An 18,098-nucleotide genomic window follows, 5' to 3' on the forward strand; every position below is an offset into this window, starting at 1 on the left:
AACAAACTCCATATTATGTACTATGGTGCTTATAATTTATTTCATAAGAATCCAGCACACAGTTACAAATAACATGTAATTATAGCTTCATATACAAAACCCAACAGTATCTACTGTATACAGCAGACCATGTGTAGAGGGAATAATGTCTTGCCATACAGCTTCAAATGAACAAAAACACATCTGAACCACAGGCTACACATGCAAAGGTACCGTGCTTATAATGAGGTGCAGATAATTACTAAAAAGAAATGCCCAAACTCCAAACTGCACTACTAAATCTGTTGCATTCAAACATTCTCACCCAAACACATCTCACTCATAGAATCCTTTGCCAGCCTTTTTGCCGAACCTTCCCTCAGCGATCATTCTCTCAAGCAATGGCGGGATCTGGAACTCTGGCATGTCTGGGTAGGCCTCACACCACTCTGCAGAAACACCACCAACCACCACCATCAACACACATGCTGACTAAAGGAACATGAATTCACTGCTCTCTTTGAAAATGTCTTCCTTTTCTCCCTTTTTTTATGCAAGTGGGCTGAAACACTAGCTACCACCACCATCAACACACAAGCTGGCTAAAGGAACATGTATTCACTGCTATCTATGAAACTGCCACCTTTTTCTCTTTTTACATGCAAGAGGGCCACATTTGTTAAAGGGAGAGGTAGAAAACTTAGTAGAAAATTTTGCAGTGTCACCAAGTTGTCATCCATGAGTTAATACTTCAGTAACAATCAATAAAACAGCTCATTTAAGTTAATAGACCTAACAGATGAATGAATTAGACCCAAAGTTCCATTTAAGCAATTGAAAAGTACAAACACACATTCACTTACCTTTACAAATGTAGTATATGGTGTCATTGCCAACATAGTCCAGCAGCTCCAGAGGTCCCATTGGATACCCTAGACCAAGTTTGATGGCCAAGTCAATATCCTCCTTGGTGGCAACCTCTGAAACACCCAGCCAAAGAATTATAATGAGATTTGCATGATGAGGCCTGCAGATGTATTCACTTATTTATCTGTTCTTCATTTGACACTGGTGATCATCTCTCTCATCTCATTCATCCTACATACTGCTTCACCCAACTGAACACTGAAATGTCTTTATTTCTTATCTATTCATTTCTTTGTGTAAGAAAGGCACTGGTCAAGGACAGCAGAGTGAAAAATACTTCCATGCAAACTACTCTCCTGGTCTTGCTAATTGCATACCTCCTCTCATCACTGCTCAAGACTCTCAAGATTTCTTACCTGTATTATGTCCACCTCTTTAATGCAAGAGTTAATAGGTATTCTCAATCATTCATCTCTCTCTCTGGTAAACTCTAAAATTCCCAGCCTTCCTCTGTATTTCAACTTTCCTATAACTTGAAAAAAAAATCCCTGGTTGGAGTGTGACCTAGAAATGCATCTCGTTGCCACCGTACCTTCATCCAGTAGCCTGATGCAAGACAACAGGTATGGAACAAACACACGGTTAACAATGAATCCTGGCGTGTCCTTGCAGTGCACAATGGTCTTCCCCATGGCCTTGCCCCAGGCTGTCATGGCATCTGCTGTGGCTGGGGAAGTCTCAGGGGTCTTTATAATCTGGGAAGATATAAGTAAATAGTTTAATATGAAACACCTATGGATCTGAACATTTGCGAATCTTTCTTGATATTTTTGGTACAAGTTCCATATGTAGAGGCATGGAAGTTAGGTGTGCTTTGACTCTTAGGAAATAGTTCTGGGTGTATCAGTGAGAGTAAGTGTTAGCTTTGCCTCAACCATCTCCTTTCATGAGACATGTTGGCTTGGTGTGTAGATTGGGCACAGAATCATAAAACAAAACAATAAAGTTGGGCTTCTGACCAATATATCTGTCTATACACCAGGTTGGGGACTTGTCACGACAGGTAGCCAAGGCAACAACACATCACATCTTATAAAATGTTGAGGCAGATAAAAAGAGGGAATCTCAAGTCACTCTCACTGCCAGAACAGGTTTGGCTTGCAGGCTGAGCCACAGTCTTTGACAGCTTCCTTGCACCAGCACAAATCACTGATGTATTTGTTGGACCATATTCTACAATTTAATTGTATTTTATAAATATATGCTGTGGTCAATAAAAAAAATCTAATGAAATCTTATCACTCCAGACCATTTCATTCCAGCTCTTCTTTGGTCTTACATTCAGTTCTATAAAATTTTCACATGCTCACTCTCTGCCACCTTAAGATCAACTACTTTCCTTCCTTTTCTGAGAACTAAACAGCACACTCAGCTCTCCTCCTCTCCCTCAGCTTGCAGTCTGATTCCTTTTCCCTTACATTTGTTGCTCAGGGAAGTGCTACAAATGTATCTAATCTTCCTTTTCTGTCAATTTCAGTACATGGACATTTCCACTGATTGGCCAAATTTTGTTAGCATACAGCCTTACACTCACCACCTTGTTATTTGATATGTGGTGGTGCACCAACTGCTATGATGCTTGATCACAAAGACCAACATTATCTGATACATTTCACCAAAGCTGCACTAAATGGTTGGCTACACAGCCGACACTTACTGACGTGTGGTGTGTGTAGCATTTCAGGTGAATCCAGACAACAGACATTAACAAGGCATATTAAAGAATCACAGCAAAACATATCTTTATTTAGATGCCATACATAATTATAAATCTTGTTAAAAATTAGCACTCTGTAAATGAGCTTTATCCTCTTAGTTTAATTGCATTGATAGTTTCCAACTCCAATGGAGCTGATTGGGCTTACACATTATTCATATACATTTACTAATGAAGTGTTTATTTACACTAATTCCAGCATCAACAACAGCACCCTTCACTGTTACAAAATGCAATAATGTACACTTTAGCAGAAATGACACCACCTTAAGTCAGTACAAAGAATCAATATACAAATGATCCTTCACAGTGTCATTTTTAATGATTCTAACAACTGATCTATTTATGCAATAGTGAGTGCTAAATAAAAGAAGCCACTTGAAACCTGTAGTACTTACATGATGATTCACATTTTTTGGTAAAACTGATCAGGTTGCTATTTCTTGTACTTGTAGAAACCTTCCCCACTTTTGACACCAAGCTTACCCTCAGACACCAACTTTTCCAGCAGTGGAGAGGGAGAAAAGATTTCCACATCGGGGTAATCCTTGTGCCAGCCTGGAGGTGAAATTACTCATTGAAGTGAGGCAATAAACACTTAACTTAGCTATCAAGATGTTAACAGAAACATCCTCCAGACAATTGATGAGGAGGAAGACCATGATAATATTTTCAGTTATGTCATATTTCATCAAGACTTGCTTGCTGTGGTAATGAACTTCCAGCAGCTCCATTCCTTCCATACTCTTACTCTAATCCTCCTTTTTGTCTCACAAAAGATTAGGTTCTCGCAGGTTTTTTTTTTTTTTTTTAAATGACAATGCTAAACTGTCACTAGAATCACATAAGTAGTAACTAATCTTGTAACACATCCTAATCAAAACAGCTCAACAGGGAATCCAGACAAAACTGTCTACACACTGCAAAAGATTTGTTATTCTTCAAGCCACACTAACTCAACAGAACACACTACAAAATTATACTTTCATATCAGTGTTTCCCAACCTTTTTTGGTCGCGACCCTAAATGTAACATTTCATGTTACAGTTGGACATACTAGCAAAATGTTTATGAGCTTTTGCTATTAAATTTGAGTTTATATTTACTAGCACAATGAATTTAAATACATTTTAAATGAGAATGGAAACAAGTTAAAAAAGAAAGAAAACTTTTACTGAAGAAGCAATGTTCTTTCAATTCTGCAGCATCACAGATGCAACTGACTGCTCACTCAGGCTCCTTGCTGACTGTTTGGGGGTCAAGCACACGTATTGTATGTGAAAGCTACTCGTACTACGGGCAGAATTGCACAAATACAGGTGTTTTATGACCATGCCTCTTTTGTTACTATGTGTCCAGTAGAATCTTTAGCTTATTAGTTATATTAATCAAAATAAAAATGTGAACAGCTGTGAATTATCAAGATATATTTTTATAAGACCCTCAGGCGACCCTCAGAAATACCCTTGTGACCCTAGGGTTGGGAATCACTGCTTTATATGGTAATCATATATGATAACTTTGGTGATATATGGAATTCACACCAAATCAGACTTTTTAATGCTGTAATTCCCACATTCATCACTCATTACTAATCAGAACAGATCACTATTGATTAGCACTTTACACAATCATGTATGACAAGTGACATGAAATTCTCCCACCATCACACTTTATCTCACGGTGTAACAGCCATTGCAGCACACACTCATCCCTCACTACTCACCATCAATGATGAACTTGCCAGTGTCCAGGCCAACATAGTCCATCAGCTCAAATGGTCCCATGGGGTGACCAGCTCCAAGCTTCATGGCTGTGTCAACATCTCTTGGACTTGCTTCCCCTGGAACGAATGAATGTTGTAGCCATTGCATATGTGTTTTAGTGGATGTAAATTGTTGTAAAAGTATCCACAAAATATTCATGTAAGAAAATCTATAAATTGATTAAGGAGAAGATGAGTAAATAGTAGAGGAGTAGCACTGAGGAACATTCTCCCAAAAATACAAGCTTTTCAACTGATGTAAGTCTGCTGCAGGACATTCAAGCGAGGAAATCTACACATTGATAAGAAGGAGAAAACAGGCCACTGAGATATCTAAGAGCATTCTCCCAACTATACAAGCATTTCAACAGATGTGGTATTCAAGCAAGGACATCTACAAATTGATGAGAGAGAGGAAGAGAATAGAGAGTAGAAGTATCCAGGAAAACTCCCAACAGTACAAGAGAGCCTCACCTCGCTCCACCATCCTGACGGCCTCAAACATGAAGGGCACCAGGAGGCGGTTGACAATGAAGCCTGGTGTGTCCTTGCACTCCACTGTCACCTTGCCCATGGCCTTCCCCCAAGCAGTCATGGCATTGAAGGTGTCGCCGGAGGTCTCAGGAATGCGCACCACCTGAAGCAGAAGGTGTATGTTTCACTATAGCCTGCTGCTGTTCAGGTGCTATATGCATTTTGGTAATATAAGCACACTCATCCAGATTTAGAACAAAATTTTGATTAGTAAACTTACCTAAGCTTTGAAAAATTAGCTTCTTGTCCTTCACTTATGAAAAGCGTGCAAAAGCTTTACGAGGTGCAGAGTTAAAAAGCCACCTTTGTTCTTCAAGTTAAGCCATTACATGGAAATGTTAAATCAGATCAAAATTAAAAAGCTGGAAAACAGGATTTACAAAGGCTTAAGCTTAGTTCCTTAATGGGCTTTGCTTATGCTCCTGTGTGTTAAAAAATGTGCATGCTTTAGGTGAGGAAGGTAATGACAAGAAATGCATGAGGTAGTTTCTAATAAAATATAGTCAAGCTCAATAAGCCTAAATGGGCAAGCTAAGAGTGCTCAAGCAAATAGTAAGTGCATGCATGGAAGTAATGAGTGAATAACATACGGGACAGAATTTCTTCTCTCATTGTCATTCATTGCCTTTACAGACATTCCTGGAGGGAGTGAGGCATCAGCATTACAATATCACAAGTGCATGGCAAAATCACACAGGATGAGTGTGTAGTAATAGTAGTTCAAAGAATTATAATACATGCTATGATACTGGTTATAGGGTCTATGTTAGAAAGAAAACATAAAAAACAATGGACTTTACCCTTCAATATGAAAATGTCTACATAGGTATCATATTTATATTCAGTTTTATTTGCTGTTGAATGATCCCATACTGTTTTGCATCTAGCTAGAGTCTGCCTACTGTCTTAGAGGCTCTACTGCTTCTCCCACCATCCTTGTCCTCAACAATCACATAAATGAGGTGTGCCATGCCCCAAACTCTATCCAGATGGAAGTCTCTCCTTTACCCTCTTTATCCCCAATCCTTATTCCATATCCCTACAAAAGGGTTGACAGTATAGGGGAAAACAGTTCTTCCTCCCTGGTACTTTTCTTCTCTTCTTACCATACTTTACTTCTTTACCCAGGGAGAGGAGACTGTATGGGAGGGTACAGTTCCCTCTTCTCTGGATCATTCCTTGCCTTGTTACCCTTTTCTCCCTCACTTCTTCCTACCCAGTATATAAGCAATGAGCATATTTTTAAGCATTAAGTGTAAAGTGGTTAAGCTAGATATTTTTTTTTTTAATGTAAGAGGGGAAAACTGGTCAAGGCAGGCATGAATTCTAATAAATATACCAATAAAACTACATTATTTTCACTATTTGTCTCAAAGGGAATCATATAAAAACATAAATAACTGCAAGACGCCATCAGGCCTACATGTGACAGTCCCTGTGTGAAAGATACCTACCTATTTCCACCTATCAGCCCCATCCACAAATTTGTCTAACCTTTTAAAGCTCCCTAACAAATCATCACTTACATCCTGATTACCGTATTTTACGGCTTACAAGACACACTTTTTTTCCTAAAAAATACCCTGAAAAATACTAGTGTGTCTTCCAAGATGAATGTTGTACTGTAAGGAAGCATCCAACCTCAAGTGAGCTTGGACACTTGACCGATAACGACCTGGATTTGTATGTTGAGTCATTACATTATGATGTTAGCCTAAGTACCATTTAATTTAGCCTTTTTATATCATGTAAACTCAGTACTTAGGTGTTACAAGTATTTCCAATACCATAATCCTTCCTGCAACCTACTCAGCGTGTGGAGAAAATGGGCTGCTCCCTCGTCTCATTGCAACACACACATACATGCACACGAACGCACACACATCATGCCAGGTGCCTTTATACCTTTATTAATAGAACATCCAAGTGGCTTACTCATTCAAGCAAGAGTCAAAACTCCACTTGTGAATTGTATTCACAATGATAAAGTCTATGAAGCACGACTGCAAAATAAAATGAATACAAACTGCAGCACTGATGTGTTCGGTTTCGGCGATCGGACAAGTGATTCCGTAATGTAAACAACAGGTCCAAAACATGCCGTCGCCTGCCACTAAAACAAGAAGAGATGGACTGTTTCACTGTGTATATGTATTTACCTATGGTGTTTTTATTTACATAGTTTTCAATTTGTGGTGAGTGCTCCAGCAAATTTGTAATGAGTGGTGAAACAATAGTGTCTTGCAGGCTCCTTGCTTCTATGTTTTTGTGTTCAGTGGTCGGGTATATGGTGAATGCGTTCTTGTATGAGAACAACTTTTTTTTCTTTGAAATTTCTTTCAAATATTAGGCTGCGTCTTCCAAGATGCAGCATCTTGCAAGCCGTAAAATACGAGTCCGTTCCATTCATCTTCCATTCTATTTGAGAACCAATTCCTTCCTATCTCTTTCTTGAAGCGGTTATTTCTTGTTCTATCCTGACTACTGATCCTGAGAACTTTGCTAATATTCCTCTTGTTATAACTGCAAACTCTGGAACTCCCTGCCTGCCTCTGTGTTTCTATTTTCCTATGAACTGGACTCATTATTTTCAGAGGGAGATTTCAAGACATTTATCCTATTCTTTTGGCGAACTTTCTTGGACCTGCTCAGGGACTGACACCCAAGTGGGCCTTTTTGTTTAATTGTTTTCATTGTCCTTGGCCAAATTTCCCCCCTCCCACCCCACAAAAGAGGACATGCTTAGGAGGCAAGCATGACATCACACCTTGCCTTCCTGGTGAGTTAAGAGGCTCAGTGCAGGTCAAGTGGCTGCTCTCAGTACAGCACTCACCTCCAGTAGCTTCATGACAGGCACGGGATTGAAGAAGTGCAGGCCACCAAAGCGATCCAGACGGTTGGTTGCTTCGGCAATTTTTGCAATGGGTATGGACGAGGTGTTAGATGCAAATATGGTGTGAGCAGGAGCGGCCTGAAAGAGTGTGTGTTTAAGAATATATCACAGTTCTAAACTATACACTCATCCTTATAGCACACTTGAGTATCTCAATAACCTCATAATGTGTAGGCCATACTAGGGTCCAAGTACCAATTGGGATACATGCATAGATCATAAGGGTAAGTAAAAAGATGATGAACACACACACACATTAAAGTAACCAAGCTTGAAATAAAAGAGTTAATGAAGGAACTGGATGAAGAGAAGGCAATGGGACTGGATGAAGTCTCAGGCAGAATACTGAAAGAATGTAGGGAAGAACTAGCAAGTCCTATATACATCATCATAAAATGCTCAATAGAAAATGGAACAGTACCAGTAGAATGGAAAAGAGCTGAGGTGGTTCCCATATATAAGAGCGGAAGGAAGGAAGAACCTTTAAATTACAGACCGGTATCACTAACTAGTGTAATATGCAAGATGTGTGAAAGAATAATAAAGAAACAATGGATCGAGTTCCTTGAAGACAACAAATTAATATCAAATAGCCAATTTGGTTTTAGAAAAAGACGGTCGTGTGTAACTAATTTATTGAGTTTCTATTCTAGAATAGTTGATAGAGTACAAGAGAGAGAGGGATGGGTTGACTGTATTTATTTGGATTTAAAAAAGGCGTTTGACAAAGTGCCACATGCAAGATTACTGTGGAAGTTAGAGGAGAAGGGTGGCTTAAAAGGAAGCACATTGAGATGGATAGAAAATTATTTGAGGGAGAGAGAAATAAGGATGGTAATTAAAAATATGAAGTCCAAGTGGAAAGCAGTAGAAAGCGGAGTGCCAATACCAATATTTTTCCTCATTTATATTAATGACATGCCAGAAGGAATGAACAGCTACATAAATCTGTTTGCAGATGATACGAAACTGTGCAGAATTATAAAGCAAAACGAGAATTGTGAAATACTGCAAGAAGACCTAAATAAGATCTGGGAATGGAGTAAAAAGTGGGAAATGGAATTCAATGTGGACAAAAGCCATGTCATGGAAATGGGAAAGAGTGAAAGACGACCCGTGGGAATCTATAAGATGGGAGATGGAGTAGAACTGGAGAAAGTAAAAAAGGAAAAGGACTTACAAGTGACGATGGAAGAAAACAATCAACCAGTAAGCCATATTGATAGAATTTTTAGAGAAACATATAATTTGCTAAGGAATATTGGAGTAGCATTTCACTACATGGACAAAGAAATGATGAAGAAATTGATAAGTACTATAATAAGACCCAGATTGGAATATGCAGGAGTAGTGTGGACCCCTCATAAAAAGAAACACATAAGGAAGTTGGAGAGACTACAAAAATGGCTACAAGAATGGTTCCAGAATTTGAAGGGATGACATATGAGGAGAGACTAAAGGCTATGGATCTACCAACCCTGGAACAAAGAAGGAGAGAGGAGATCTGATACAAGTTTATAAATTGATCAACGGAATGGACCAAGTGGATAATGAGAAACTGATCCTGAGAGAAGAATATGACATTCAAGCACAAGATCGCATAGTAAAAAGCTGAGAAAGGAAGATGTCTGAGAGATGTTAAAAATATAGTTTCCGCAAAGATGTATTGAGACGTGGAACAGTTTAAATGAAGAAGTAGTCTCTGCAACGAGTGTGCATACTTTTAAAGTAAGATTGGATAAGTGTAGATATGGAGACGGGGCCACAGGAGCATAAAGCCCAGGCCCTGTAAAACTATAACTAGGTAAATACACACACACACACACACACACACACACACACACACACACACACACACACACACACACACAACAGTAGAAGTTAATAAAGGTTACAATAGGCAAAAATGTTTGAACAGAACTGACATCAAGAATTCCATGCACTCACATTATCGAGCTTAGAGAAAAGTTCCTTCTTGGTCTTGAGGTTCTCCACAATGGCCTCCACCACCAGATCGGCTGACTCAACAGAGGCCACAGCGTCGGTGGAGGTCCTCAGGTGACTCAGTGCCTCGCTAATGAACTTGGCCGCCTCATCTCCCTCCCCAAATTTCTTCTTGGCCACACGGGAGATGGAATCGCCAATCCTCTTCTCAGCCTTCCCCACGGCCACCGGGTCGATGTCCACCATGGTGACCGAGTGGCCTGTCTGTGCTGCCACCTGCCAGGGACATAGGACACTCTTGTGGTGGGGCAGTATCGTGCTGGCTACTAACAATTTGAATGTACCTATGTTTGTATTCACTTCTGGACTAGATATTCTCAATTTTTTTTCAGATTCAATTTTTTTTAATGCAAGAAGGAAAAAAGTTGGCTCAGGAAAAAAGATAAACACAAAAATAAAAATAAAACAAAAAAAAATAAATAAAAATAATGAATAAACACAAATAAATTAAAAAGAAATAATAAAAAAAAAAAAAATAAATGAATAAATGAATGAATAAATAAATAAATAAAAAATAAAAGTAAACAAAAAAATAAATACAAAAATAAATAAATAAATAAAAGCCGAATTGATTGTCAGCTCCCCATTGGCACTGTCTGTGGATTGTCAGCTCCCCATTGGCACTGTTTGTGGATTGTGGTGGGTGTTTGTTAAGTATTTTTAATGTACTGTACCTCTCAAGAACTGAAGCATATACTCTATCTTATCATCATCTTTATAATCTTTGTTTCTTTGATCAGGCTACATTCCGCCACATAATGACACTCTACACAATCCCCACTGAATGCATATAATCATTTTACAGTATCATACAAAATAAATATCTATTTTTATAATAATAGATAACAGTATATTAAAAAAAATAGAATCCATTGACAAGTGGAGTGCCACAGGGATCTGTTCTTGGGCCTCTGCTGTTTGTTCTTTTTATAAATGATCTCCTGGATATCTTAATAAATGTCAGAGAAATTTACATGTATGCAGATGATACCAAAACCTTCAGACTTATCAAAGAGCAATGGGACTGTCAGAATGTGCAACAAGATGCAGAAGATGTGATGTGTATTCTTGGAGCAAAAAATGGTTACTAAATTTTCACTCCAATGGATGCAAATACATGAGGATAGGGAAAACAGATCAAGGCTATCAAATGGAAAAGAAATTAAATAAGGTGGACTCTGAGAAGGATGTGGGTGTTATTATCAATGCCAAATGAAGTTGTGCTGACCATCTGGTATAAAAGTAAACAAAGCTAATAAATCAGTGGGATTAATTAGGAGAACTTTTGTTACACTAGATGCAGTGGTTTTTGAAGGTTTGTTCAAAATTCATAACACCGCATCTAGAATATGCAACCTGGAGTCCTCACCTCACGAAAGACATCGAGATGGTGGAGAATATGCTATGCAGAGATACTAGGATGCTTCCAGAACCAAAAGATCTCAACTATGAATGGAGACTCAGAATGCTGAAACTACCAACACTAGTTTACAGATGGGCATGGAGAGATATGATAAAAACTTTCAAGATTCTTGCTGGAAAATACGATAAGATATGTATTTTTTTCTACGAAAGAGAAGAAGACTGGCAACGGGCAACCATTGTTCATAGATTCAGGAGAAGAACAGTGGCCGTCTACCACGGCTGCAATAGAATGATCGGAAAGGAAACTTGAGATAAGTTGCAAAGAGAAGGATAGAAGCCGTAGGAGGTTAGTTTTGAGATCAAAGCTTTGTGTCACACTTTATCAAAAGCTTTTGATATGTCTAACACGACAGTAAAAGTTTCACCAAAATCTCTAAAAGAGGATGACCAAGACTCGGTAAGGAATGCCAGAAGATCACCAGTAGAGCAACCTTGATGGAAGCCATACTAGTGATCAGATAGAAGATTGTAAAGTCACATATGTTTAAGAATCTTCCTAGTGAGGATAGATTAAAAACTTTAGACAAGCAAGAGATTAAAGCTATAAGACGGTAGTTTGAGGATTAAAACAGTCACCCTTTATAGGAACAATATGAATGTAGTCAAACTTCCAGCAAGAAGGAAAAGTAAAAGTCGATAGACAGAGTCTGAAGAGTTTGGTCAGGCAAATGCAAGCACAGGACCCCATCAGGTCCATAAGCCTTCTAAGGGTTTAGGTCAGTGAGGGCAAGGAAAACATCATTACGAAGAATTTTAATTGATCATATGAAATAGTCAGAGGGAGAAGAGGGAGGAACAAGGGATCACTGAAATGCAGTGAAATTAGTGGAAGTAGAGGAAATTTGTTGAAGCTGAGATCCATATTAAATGTATGGAAATATATATGCTTTCCATGTAGAGTAGCAAATACTTGGAATCTTTTGCCGAGTCAGTAGTTTCAGCAACTTCTATAAAGAAATTTGAGGCAAAACTAGACAAATTCTAGGCAAATCAAGAATCTTATTATGATTAAAAAGCACATGAGATCTGCCACATGCTACCAAAATAAGGAAATGAAGATCTGGAGCCATAGACATAAGCTTATTCCATGAGGTCAACTGTAAGTACATAATAAAGCATATAATACAGAATGAAATAGAGAAGCAGATAGGTATACATAAGGCATATAAAAAGAAAATTGCTAGTCCAATTGATAGGCATACATATAAAACATACACAAAAATAGAATGTATATATAAAAATTGTAATAGTTTTAATTTATCTAGGCCAGGATGTTCATCACTTTTCAACCTACCCAGCTCCACCACATGCCATATGTAAGGAAGGCTGAGGATAATAAACCCCGTCACAGTCCCCTCCTCCCACAGCCTCACTTTCTGTACCTGGCAACAGCCCTCTCCAGTAATCACCCCCTCCCCAACACTACCCTTACCACACCCTGCCCTGCCACACCCATCAACTATATAATGCAAACGTAAGAGAAACCAAGTCAAGTACGTCGCTGTTTCTCCTGACGCAGCGGAAAGACAGGACAGTGATCTTTGATACGAGAACTTTACCACTGATTACACTCACACGACCGGCTTTTCTCCACCTACACCTTCCTTAATTACTTTTCCTCTCACCTGGGCGATACCTGCTCCCATGAGGCCACTCCCGATCACCGTTACATTCTTAATAGCGTTGGCCATGGCAGCTGACTGGGCCAGGGAGCGCCGGGTGAGGTGAGTGAAGAAAGCCATGGTAGTTTCTCTTCTCTGGTTCCTCTCTGCCCTGTCAGTTCCTCTTCTTCCTCTTGTGGGCTTCCTCGTGATTTTAATCTTTATGCCAGACGTGGCTAGAGATCACCCCCTGAAGCAGTTCTCTCGTTATTTACCCATCTTTTTAGAACACTAAGGCTTCTCCCTGAATAGTCATAGAACATCTTTCCTTAACACTAATTGTGGACATTCACAAATAAACGATATACAAGTGGAGAGAGAGAGAGAGAGAGAGAGAGAGAGAGAATGGTATCTTCTACACCACCACGAGAGAAAACGTGAGATATTAAATAGTAAACTATAATAAAATGCGGTCGTCTAACACTGAAAACATTTATACGTATATATATATATATATATATATATATATATATATATATATATATATATATATATATATATATATATATATATACACTTAAAAAAACATGTAAGAAGGAGAACTGGCAATGGAAGAAAAAAAAAATAGAAAAAAAGCCCACTGGAATTGCAGTTTCTATAAAAGATTTGAAAGAATTAGTCAAAATTCAGGGACACCACTCTCTTAAAAGAAGTTAAGTCGTAGGATGATGGAAATACAGAGGCAGGTAGGGAGTTCCAAAGTTTACCAGTGAAGTGTATAAATGATTGAGAATACTGGTTAACTCTTGTATTAAAGGGTTGGACAGAATAGAGATGAGAGGAATAAGAAAGCCTTGTGCAGCGAGGTTGCAGGAGGAGGGGAGGCATGCAGTTAGCAAAATCAGTAGAGCAGTTAGCATGAAAATAGTGATAAAAGATAGAAGGGATGCAATATTTCGGCGGTGAGAAAGAGGTTGAAGACAGTCAGTCGAAGGAGGGGAGTTGATGAGACGAAAAGCTTTTGATTCTACCCTATCTAATAAAGTTGTATGAGTGGAACCCTCTCCCCCTAAACATGTGAAGAGTAAATACAAAGACAGATAAGGCCCTTGTACATATTTACAGTTGGAGGGATGAGAAAAACTGGCGGAGACGCCGCAGAACGCCTAACTTCATAGAAGCTGTTTTAGCAAGACATGAGATGTGAAGTTTCCAGTTAAGATTATGAGTAAAGGACAGACCGAGGATATTTAGTGTGGAAGAGGGAGACCGTTGAGTGTCACTGAAGAAGAGGGGATAGTTGTCTTTTTTTTTTTTTATGTAGAGAAGAGGGCCAGCCACGGGCCAAAAAAAGAAAAGATAAAAAAGGCCCACTTGAGTGCTGGCTCTCTACAAAGAGGAAAAGCATCAGCCAAAATTAGGGAGCAAATGCTTCGATACCTCCCTCTTAAAAGAAGACAAGTCGTAGGAAGTCGGAAATACAGATGCAGGGAGGGAGTTCCAGAATTTACCAGTGAAAGGTATGAATGATTGAGAGTAATGGTTAACTCTTGTGTTAGAGAGTTGGACAGAATAGGGATGAGAGGAAGAAGAAAGCCTTGTGCAGCGAGGCCGCAGGAGGAGGGGAGGCATGCAGTTAGCAAGATCAGTAGAAAAGTTAGCATGAAAATAGCGATAAAAGATAGAAAGAGATGCAACATTTCGACGGCGAGAAAAAAGGAGGGAAGTTGATGAGACGAAAAGCTTTTGATTCCACCCTATCTAGTAAAACTGTGTGACTGGAACCCCAAAAAAACATGCGAAGAGTACTCCATACAGGGACGGATAAGGTTATTGTACAGACTTTGCAGTTGGAGGGACAAGAAAAACTGGCGGAGAAGCCTCAGAACGCCTAACTTCATAGAAGCTGTTTTAGCAAGACATGAGATATGAAATTTCCAGTTAAGATTATGAGTAAAGGACAGATTGAGGATATTCAGTGTGGAAGAGGGAGACAGTTGAGTGTCTGGAAGGCTGTGTCGAGTTGATAGATGGATGAATTGAGTTTTTGAGACATTGAAAACTATTATGTTTTCTCTATCTCAATCAGAAATCTTAGAGAGATCAGAAATCAGGTTTCTGTGGCGTCCCGGTGTGATCTGTTGACTTACTGAAGGGTTGCTCGTCTCTGAAAGGACGTGGACAGATGTAGAGTGGTATCATCAGCATAGGAGTGGATAGGGCAAGAAGTTTGGTTAAATTTGGTGGTCAGATATCTTTACGTGAATGATGCTAATGCTTTGCCAGAACTTTGCTTGATAAGAGGGATGTTTGGAGGAAACAAGATGGAGAAGGAGGACGGACGGGGAAGACTAGAAATATATATATAAGGAGTTAGATGCACAAAAACCCTAAGAAAAATGCAACTGTTGGACGAAGGTGTATGGATCTAGAGCAGGGGTTCTTAATCTGGGGTTTGCGAACTCCCAGGGGTTCACAAGAAGATTTCCAGGGGTACTTAGATGGCTGATTTAATGATACATCCTTTGCAGAATACCTTTGCCTATTGAGTTAGTGTCAGTCACTAGATTAAGATTCTGTTCGATGGCAAATTACTGGGGGTTCGGGTAGATCAGGGGTTCTCAATCTGGGGTTCGCGAACCCCCAGGGGTTCACAAGGAGATTTCCAGGGGTACTTAGATGGCTGATTTAATGATATATTCTTTGCAGAATACCTTTGGCTATTGAGTTAGTGTCAGTCATTATATTCCATGTCAAATTACTGGGGTTCGGGTAGATGATCTTTGAGTATAACTCAGAGGGCTCTTAACAAGATAAAAAAGTTGAGAAGCCCTCATCTATAGTCTAAAGAGAAAAGGTTTTAAACCTACATTGCCCAGCCTACACCAATGAAAGATCCAAACACCCCAATTGGTAGCGTCCTTACCCAGAAAATGAAGAACACCTCATTGGAAAATTACTTTTTGAAAAATCTAGTATAGAAGAAAATAAAGAAATATAGAATTTTTGGAAAATAAGAGAACATAAAGTAAAAAGTTTAAATAATAATTAATTACAGCTACAGACCCAGACAAAACCCAAACCAAAACACATCAGGAAGTGCCGATATCCAGGCTACACTTCCGCCTATCAACTGAACTGAACTGAATACCATGTTCAGGCTATGGCAAGACAGAGCTTAGGAACACGGTGATGAAAACACTACAGCACCCTCGGACTATTTCTGTTTCGGCCGCTAATTTTTTTTTTTTTTTTTCTCATAAAGAAAACCGAACAAATATTGCTCTACTCATTCCTTGTGAAGAATTAACCTGTGCAGAAGCGAGGTGAAATGTGTGTTAAGGTTCCGTGCTGTATTTAAGTCTCTAGAAATGAAAGATCTTGGTACACCAGACAATTATGTTTTGCTCTATATTATGATTTTAGTCGTATAAACTCAAGTAACTATAAAGAAATACCATGGTAGAATAAGAACAGAAAAATACTGGAAGGAGTAAAAGCATGGTAAATCAATAGATACATCGTAATACAGTGTTTAGAGACGACTGCTCTGTACCGCAAGACGATGCTGATCAACTGAATTAAACAACCTGCGAACACTAAAAATGTGACAGTCTGTGTCCTCTCCTATTGACATTAATCAAATCATTATGATTTATTCACAATAGTAATATATTAGACGGAACACGGGCCTGATGTGTCTGAGATGTGGCATTTTGTTATAGCACATTTCGCACTATATAGCGACTGTTTAGGATCGAAAAACTATAGCTTCAGGTAGATATACAATAATGTTATCTATCGATTTTCAGTCTTAAAGTAGGGAAAAGTTACATATATTGATGCATTTCTTTTATAGTCCTTCTTACTTCTCGAAAAGGTGCACGAGGTTAGAAAAGGTTGAAGAACACTAAACTATAACCTTAGAAAAAATACAATAAAAGAGATAAGATAAAAATGACCAACATCTCTGTTATTACGGAGGCTAAGAATAATACCAAGACTAATTAAGTAATTCAGAGATAACGAAACGAACGACGATCATGAGAGCTTCCACGATAAGATGTGATTCCAGATTCCTTGATAGCGCTCCGAGTTTCCAAGATAACAATACCATTCCAGTTTCCTCGATAGCGATGCAAGTTTCCAAAATACCGATGCCATGCCACGATAAAGATGCCATTTCAGTTTCTACGATAATAATGCGAATTTCCACGATCAAGATGCAATTCCAGTTTTCACGGTAACGATGGGGGTTTCCACGATGTCGATGCGGTTCCAGCTCTCACGATGCGATTTCACGACACCATATTGAAGTCCACTTGCCTACACAGGTACTGGGACGAACCCTTTCACCCCGTAAGGGTTCACCCCAGACCCTTAGGTGCGAGTAAAGTGACGCTGCCACCTTCCTGCGCCGCAATTGAAGTTTACTTGCCTACACCGGTACTGGGATGAACCCTTTCACCCCGTCAGGGTTCATCCCACACCCTTAGGTGCGAGGAGAGTGGCGCTGCCACCTCACTGCGACGCAATTGAAGTTCACTTGCCTACACAGGTACTGAGACGAACCCTTTCACCCCGTAAGGGTTCACCCCAGACCCGTGAGTGCGAGGAGAGTGACGCTGCCACCTCACTGCGCCTCACACGGGTAGCCATGAGCAATGACCCGCCACACACCACTCCCCAAACACTGTCAGTGAGTCCTTTTCACCCCGTAAAGGACCACTGGTATTGTCAGTGCCTGGTGCATGGCGCACAGCGTGCCCTCGTTCATGGCGAGTTGTTCAGCACGGTGTCATTATAAGCAGAGGTCCTGTACACACCACTCACCACCAGACTCTATGCAAGGAGCCCTTATCACCCCTTAAAGGCCCCTCACGGCATCATCTGGTGGACGGTAGACACGGCAGACTGCTTAAGGCGACCCCTTGCCTAGTGTGAGGCGCTGCAAGTTGACGACAACCAGTGAGCTTGAAGCCGCAAAGGAAAATGAGTCCACGTTAACAATGGGATTCCACGACAGGTTGCGATTCCAGTGTCCACGGTAAAGATGTGTTTGTCGAGGATAACGATCCGTTTATCGAGGCTAACGATGCGGCGATGGCGATGGCGAAACGATTCAAAGTATTATTACCTACACAGGTACTGGGACGAAACTTTTCACCCGAAAGGGTCAACCCCAGTCCCGTGGTTATGAGAGCAGTGACGATGCAACCTTGCAATGCCTCACACGGGTCGCCATGAGCAATG

The 18,098-nt window shown here is 39.8% G+C and overlaps 1 protein-coding gene across 2 annotated transcripts; it reads right to left on the reverse strand.

Annotated features, from left to right (window-relative positions):
• Window positions 1-13: 13 nt before the first annotated feature.
• Window positions 14-13,201, reverse strand: LOC123510531 (hydroxyacyl-coenzyme A dehydrogenase, mitochondrial-like). Of its 2 annotated transcripts, none has more exons than XM_045265769.1 (6): window positions 12,870-13,170; window positions 9,763-10,035; window positions 7,756-7,893; window positions 1,439-1,601; window positions 843-959; window positions 14-428 (listed from the first exon to the last, which is right to left on the reverse strand). In XM_045265769.1, the coding sequence occupies exons 1-6, from the start codon at window positions 12,984-12,986 to the stop codon at window positions 316-318; spliced, it is 921 nt and encodes a 306-aa protein (XP_045121704.1). In that variant the 5' UTR covers window positions 12,987-13,170; the 3' UTR covers window positions 14-315. The 2 variants fall into 2 exon arrangements, with proteins under 2 accessions (XP_045121704.1, XP_045121702.1); XM_045265767.1 differs by lacking the exons at window positions 14-428; window positions 843-959; window positions 1,439-1,601 and adding exons at window positions 2,637-3,181; window positions 4,350-4,466; window positions 4,863-5,025 and having other exon boundaries at window positions 12,870-13,201.
• Window positions 13,202-18,098: the final 4,897 nt, after the last annotated feature.

This window comes from Portunus trituberculatus, chromosome 29, assembly GCF_017591435.1.
Source record: "Portunus trituberculatus isolate SZX2019 chromosome 29, ASM1759143v1, whole genome shotgun sequence".
Lineage (NCBI taxonomy): Eukaryota > Metazoa > Arthropoda > Malacostraca > Decapoda > Portunidae > Portunus > Portunus trituberculatus.

What these genes read in the sequence shown, in the direction of transcription:
- LOC123510531 (XM_045265767.1), bottom strand. Translation starts at nt 12,986, where the DNA reads ATGGCTTTCTTCACTCACCTCACCCGGCGCTCCCTGGCCCAGTCAGCT. An exon ending in TTTTCTCTAAGCTCGATAAT is followed by an intron (nt 7,894 to 9,762) that starts GTGAGTGCATGG and finishes ACACTCTTTCAG; the next exon opens with GCCGCTCCTGCTCACACCAT. An exon ending in CTGTCATGAAGCTACTGGAG is followed by an intron (nt 5,026 to 7,755) that starts GTGAGTGCTGTA and finishes CTTCTGCTTCAG; the next exon opens with GTGGTGCGCATTCCTGAGAC.